At 53.6% G+C, this 6,215-nt stretch overlaps 1 protein-coding gene across 2 annotated transcripts; it reads left to right on the forward strand.

Annotated features, from left to right (window-relative positions):
• Window positions 1-836: 836 nt before the first annotated feature.
• TMEM42 (transmembrane protein 42) lies at window positions 837-4,190 on the forward strand. 2 transcript variants are annotated; one of them, XM_052646017.1, is made up of 3 exons: window positions 837-1,028; window positions 2,854-3,000; window positions 3,585-4,190. In XM_052646017.1, exons 1-3 carry the CDS (start codon window positions 837-839, stop codon window positions 3,723-3,725), a joined length of 480 nt encoding a protein of 159 aa, XP_052501977.1. In that variant the 3' UTR covers window positions 3,726-4,190. The 2 variants fall into 2 exon arrangements, with proteins under 2 accessions (XP_052501977.1, XP_052501968.1); XM_052646008.1 differs by having other exon boundaries at window positions 842-1,028; window positions 3,680-4,190.
• Window positions 4,191-6,215: the final 2,025 nt, after the last annotated feature.

A 6,215-nucleotide genomic window follows, 5' to 3' on the forward strand; every position in this document is an offset into this window, starting at 1 on the left:
ATTAAATTAATTATTTTTGTCCCTGTCACATGGCATGCCAGTCTTAGTTTCCCAGCCAGGAATCAAGCCTGTGCCCCCCATGCTGTGGAAGCAGTCTTAACCACTAGACCGCCAGGAAATTCCCAACGACAGTTTGTTTTCAGAGAAACGTACTACTTCTTAAGGGAAAACATTTTAGCAGTATTTAAGTGTATGGGAAAGGGGAAGTAATGTCAATCCTGATTATCTCGGTGGGGTGATGATGGATAACATTTTCTTCTAATTATACTTTCTAAATTTCCTACAGTGTGCATGTAACCATCTGGGCCATCTGCCAGAAGCCCTAACCTCCCTCCTCAGCCCTCAACTCCAACTCCGCTTTCTTAGTGACCCTGCAGATCTCTAGCGCCCTCTGCCATTGCATCTCTCCATTTTGTGCTTCTAGGAGGTGCAGGTCAGTCTCCTGGGGGGTTTTGTTAAAAATGTAGATTCTGATGCAGTGGGTGTGGGGCAGGGCCTGGGATTCGGCATTTTAAACAATTCTTAGGGGAAACTGATGCTGGACCCCACCAAGTAACAGGGGTTGAAACTGCTGAGTCACGAAGAGTTGTTCTACAACAGCGACCACAGTCAGCCTTGGATATATCGGTCCCGGAGTGCTCGCGCGAAAGCCTAAACCTGACGCGGAAAATCGGCCACCGCCAGAAGACTGCGGCGGCCCCACCCCTCGAGGCCATCGCGGAGCCGCAATTGGCCATCCCACTCACGTGGTGCGGCGCTCACGTGAGGCCGCCGTCCAATCGTCGCGCCTCCGACCCAGCCGCTGGCTGACACCCCAGGAGGTGGCCGCGAGCGCCATGGCGGGAAGACCGCTGCCCGGAGGCGGCGGGGTGTGCGCCGCCGCCTACCCTAACACCTCTGCCGGATTCCCCCCGCACCTCCAGGCCGGCGCGATGCGGCGCCGCTTCTGGGGCGTGTTCAACTGCCTGTGCGCCGGCGCGTTCGGGGCCTTGGCCGCCGCCTCCGCCAAGCTGGCCTTCGGCAGAGAGGTCGAGCCGGGGGCGCTGCTGCGGTGGGCCGGCGGGAGGGGCCAGGCGGAGGAGGGGCGCGGCGGGGCTCCGGGGCGGGGCGGGGCTGGCGGCGCTGGGGCCGTCCGACCCCCGCGGGTCTGTTCTGGGGGGTGCGTTGGGGGGCCCATCCATAGCCGGGCGCTGCAGAACAGCGGGGGCAGAAGAGCATACTTCGACTCGGAATCACGCCCAGCCCTCGTCCAACGTAGGTGGTAAGAGACGTCGGGGACTGAGGCCTGTTCCCTTACCAGGGACCCCAAAAATCTGTCCTCCGACTGGGCTAGTTCACTCTCGGGGAAGACGCACACCTCCTCCACCCACTCTCTACCTCTCATTTTAAGCCCTTTGTGCCTGAGCATTTCTCTCCACGTGACTCTAAAGGTGAGAAGCCTGTTGCCCAACTCCGTCTTTAACGGGTGTTTTGACTGGTCAACCCACCTGCCAGGAAACTTGGGAATTTGGGATGTCCTATAAAAGGAAGACTGAGACAACCGTTCTGGATATTTCCCCAATGCTGAGAACTCTTGAACTGCCTCCCCACATCTGCTAAGGTGTCCTCTCCCATCTCAAGTCAGGCCAGCTTCTGCTTGGTAAAGAGTTTTCATTGCAGCCGCTGCAACTCAGGGTTAGTCCCCAACTGAGACAGTAGACAGGCTGGTTTTTTAGGTTTAAGCTTGTTAAGGGCTAATCCAGTGGGCACTGCCATGCTTGAGATTGGTATCCTGGCGTGTATAATTCTCATTGGACTGAGTGGTCCAAAGTAAGATGAGTGACCGTGAGCCATGAGGTTTTCTTGTTTTCTCAGTTGTGCAGCAGACCTTCATAAGCCTGTACATAAGTAGGCTGCCACTGGCACATAATGGTGCTTCTGTGTAAATTATACAGAGACACTCCTTCCTCAAGACACCATATATTCCGCTGCTGGAAAACTGTTAGGAGAAAGAAGAGGAGGTGTAGATGGGTGCCATCCCCAAGGGAAGGGGCTCTCTGAAGGCAGGTTAATAACTCAAAACCAAGTAAGGGGTCCGCATGTCCTTTGTGTTGGAGGCTTCTAAAGACCCTCTGTTCTCTCAGTAGTCTCCTGAAACGAATGAATGAAATCTGCATGTTCTCCAAGTGATGCCTGGGATCACTAGTGACACTCGAAGGTGTGGTTTCCCACGTTGTGTCCTAGTTCAGAGCATGGAGTCCCACTGCCTGGGGCTGAATCCTGGTGGCTCCCCCAAGCTGTGGCACTTCAGGCAGGTTCCTTAATGCCTCAGGTTCCTTATGTGTAAAATGAAGTTAAGGAATAAATAAAAATATACTTGTAACACTTAGCCCAGGGCCTGCTACCGAGTAAAAGCTCAAGAATGCCCGGTGGGACCGGGCTGAGTGGCTTATAGGCTGCTCAATTCCTGTGTTACCTGATTCTGGCATGTGAGGACTCTGCTCCTCATTTACTCAGACTGGGGGTAACTACTTGGCCCACTGAGACTGAACTTACCCCACCGCACTGGTCACTGTGGGGCCGTAACAGACTGGTGTTCAATAGAAGACAACTGGATGTGAATTAGCACTTCTGCCCAAGGTCACATGGCTACTACAATGGCCAAATAAATGTCTTCTCTGAGTTTGCTTCAGCTGTTAAATGAGCATGCTACCGGCTGAGGGTTAAGTAAGTCCTATGCAGGAAAGCTCAGGATCCCCAGGCTGCGGCGGCCTGGCTGCCAGCAGGGACCGTGACCCTGGGTGGCTGTAAGGGTGGCTGCTGGTCAAGCCTGTCCAGGGCTGACTGTGGCTGCAGTGACCCTTTCTCCTGCAGGTGAACGTGGGCTTCTGCGTCTTAGGCATTATTATGATGGCTACCACCAATTCTCTGATGTGGACGTTCTTTAGCCGGGGCCTCAGTTTGTCCATGTCTTCAGCCATTGCATCTGTCACGGTGACTTTTTCAAACATCCTCAACTCGGTGAGTAGCCTGAGTGTATGGTTCCTCTGTCCCAAACCTGGGTTCTGGGTGGGTTGTCCTTGGGCAACACGCTGCTTTCCCACCTAGGAGAAGGGACCGGAACCGAAGCAGAGGTTGGGCAGTATCTTGACTTCCTGTGGCTTCTCCTCCAACCTCAAACTTGGTGACCTTCTCAAGTTAGATGGTGAGGAAGTCCAGCTGTCAAAAGCCTACTTGTTTGCTGCTCCATAAGGATCTGTGAACTCAGGCAGCAGACATGGAGGGTGGAAGTTCTTCCCTCCTAGTGGGGCTGAGCCAGTCAGCGTGCAGTCCAAGCAGGGCAGGCGTGCTGGGCCAGCTGTGTGTAGGGCCTGGCTTCTGGCCTCTCTCGTCCCCTTTGCTGGTCCAGTGCCATGAGGAGGTACCCGCCCCACTTCTACAGATGAGACTTGTTGAAGATCACAGCTGGGTTTCAGGCCCAAGACTTCCAGCTCCAGACCTTTCTTCCTGCCCTGGGAGGCACTGGGCCACAGGGGAGTCAGGTGGTGCCCACCCACCCTGCAGGCACGTGTCCACCTGGCCTCACAGCTGTCTCTGTCCCACAGGCCTTCCTGGGTTTTGTGTTGTATGGAGAGTGCCAGGAGGTCTTGTGGTGGGGTGGAGTGTTCCTCATCCTCTGTGGACTCACCCTGATCCACAGGGAGCTCCCACCGCCCAGGAAGCCCCTTCCACACAAGCAGCGGTAGCACCAGCTGGCCAAGCAGACCCGCTGGAAAGACAGTCATGGTGGCTCAGGCTCGTGCTGGCACGTGGGGACCGCAGCTCAGGGCGATCTGGGTGCGCAGCCTTCCGACCCCGGGCCAGAGGAGGATGCTGCCCAGGGAAGTGGGCCCGTGACCAAGAAGCTTTGTGCGTGGACAGCTCCAGCTTCTGGCAGGGGAAGTACACCTCGGCAGTGTTCTGCCCGAAGCCGCCTCCTCCATCCGTCTGCGCTGTGGTGTTGATTCTCATGTTCTCTAGCCCACCCGGCAAGCCTGGGCAGGTGCAGGAGACCCTGGGGTTGGTCAGCTTCCTGTATGGACTTGAGACCACACTGTAACTGCAATCCTGTTGCCTAACGAAGGCCAGTCACGGGATTTTGGAATCGGGACTGGTTGGGCTTTTGGCTTCACATCGATGTTACCAGACCATCAGCCTCATGCTTCTGTATTAAAGCAAGAGAAGAAAAAATAGATTAATAAATGCTTGTTTTTGTAAGTTTAAACTGCCAAGTGTGTGATCTCGATTCTGTCCTGATTTTTTTCCTTTCCTCATTTTTTTTGGAGTAAGCAACTGGGGTGAGCTACAGTTCTCGGAGGGGAGTTGAAATCCCATCCTCAGTTCTAGGCCTGGGGCTTGGCTGCTCTCTGCCTGCCAGTTCCTTCCTGACTCTGCCCAGGCGAGTGTTCTTCAAATTCAGGAGCATACCTGTGCATATCTCTTATAATATTTTATGTTATGTTATGACTGCGCCACTTGGCCTCTGGGATTTTAGTTCCCTGAGCAGGGATTGAACCTTGGTCCTTGGCAGTGAGAGCACAGAGTCCTAACCACTGGACCCACCCCCCCACCGCCACCCCCGCTGCCAGGGAAGTTGCTGTCTTGTCATTTTTGAGTCCTGAAGTTGCCCTCTTGCCATTTTTGAGTCCTGATTGGACAGTCCCCCACCCGCCAGAAATCTGCACACAAGCTGAAAAGTCATAGGCTGATGGTCTCACAAGAGCACTTAGCAACTATCGCTAACTTTGGTTTAAGAGCAGCTTTGCCTTTTAAAACCCTAACAGTGCGTCTCCATCTGTCATCTCTCTCCTAAGGCTCCAAGAGGCAGAAGTTACAGCAAACATCATCCATTATGCAAACTGGTTTTGTTTTTTAATACTCAGAGGATTTCAATTCCAACTCGCCCACTGGTGGCGAAAAACAAGGAAGTTGTATCCTGCCAACACTTTCCTCACAGCTTACCCTTATCAGGATGGTTCCCCAGCATTTATGATATGACATTACAAGCAGTTGACATTTCAGTCTTATCCACCCACTCAGGTGCAATAACTACAGAAAACAAAAGCATTAAAAAATAACAGTTATGGCTGAGGTATGGCTTCCTGCAGTCCCAGCACTGCTCTGACCTCGTGAACCCACCCGTGTGAGGGTGCTGTGTCACTGCAGGGCCTCAAGGAGGCGGTGGGCGGGGAGGATGCTCCAGTGCTCAGGGCACGTGGACTCTGTGCCCTGAATTCCCTTCCTAGGGCAGAAATGAATGGCCACAAAATTGGTGGCTAAACCAACAGAAACGTATTCTCTCACAGTTGTGGGGCTGGAAGCCTAAAATCAAGGCGTGGTCACGGCCAGCTCCTCTTGGGAGGCTCCTTGGAGCGTCCTTCCGTGGCTCTTGCGGTTTCTCAAGGCTCTTGAGTGTCCCCTGGCTGTCTCCATTACTTCGCTCTGCTCTGTCAGCCAGCATCTGTGTTTGCCACCTCACACTCCCTGACGCATCTCAACTTCTCCCCATTGCATTTCAGAAAGGACAAAGTTCGTTGGAGTAAACAAGTAAATGAGGTCATGCAAATATCCTGGTCCTCATGAAATATCATTCCTGTCCTTCCCCGCCGTGCCCACCCCCCCAACAATTTACTCTCCACTGACAGCTCATGCTGGGGCTTCCCAGGTGGCTCAGTGGTAAAGATCCCACCTGCCAATGCAGGAAATGCGGGTTCAGTCCCTGGGTCAGGAAGATCCCCTGGAGAAGGGCGTGGCAACTCACTCCAGTATCCTTGCCTGGAGGATCCCATGGACAGAGAAGCCCGGCGGGCTACAGTGCACAGGGTCACAAAGAGTCAGACACGACTGAGTGTGCATGCATGACTCATGTCTGAACCAGCCTCTGATGGTTTCACAGTCATTTCCCAACTTCAGCTCTCCCTCCACGCTTACCTGCTGGGCCCTGGTATTCTGTAACCAAAGCCCTTCCTTCACCCCAGTCTATCATCTGTCTGTCTGATCTATCAATCATCTATCCATCTATGAAACAATCTCTCTGCATGAGCTCAAGGATCTCATTTGTCCCCAGTGGTTTACGATTGTTCCTGTTATTAATTATGTTTGTGCTAGGACTGTCCCACATCTGCCCGTGGAAGTCCTGCACAGCTGGCTCAGGAAGTGAACATCTCTTTGATTCCTGTCTTAACTCTTGCCTCCCA

The sequence above is a fragment of the Budorcas taxicolor genome, chromosome 1 (assembly GCF_023091745.1).
Source record: "Budorcas taxicolor isolate Tak-1 chromosome 1, Takin1.1, whole genome shotgun sequence".
Taxonomy (NCBI): Eukaryota; Metazoa; Chordata; class Mammalia; order Artiodactyla; family Bovidae; genus Budorcas; species Budorcas taxicolor.

What these genes read in the sequence shown, in the direction of transcription:
- TMEM42 (XM_052646008.1), top strand. Translation starts at nt 933, where the DNA reads ATGCGGCGCCGCTTCTGGGGCGTGTTCAACTGCCTGTGCGCCGGCGCG. An exon ending in AGCTGGCCTTCGGCAGAGAG is followed by an intron (nt 1,029 to 2,853) that starts GTCGAGCCGGGG and finishes TTTCTCCTGCAG; the next exon opens with GTGAACGTGGGCTTCTGCGT. An exon ending in TTTCAAACATCCTCAACTCG is followed by an intron (nt 3,001 to 3,679) that starts GTGAGTAGCCTG and finishes CCTGATCCACAG; the next exon opens with GGAGCTCCCACCGCCCAGGA.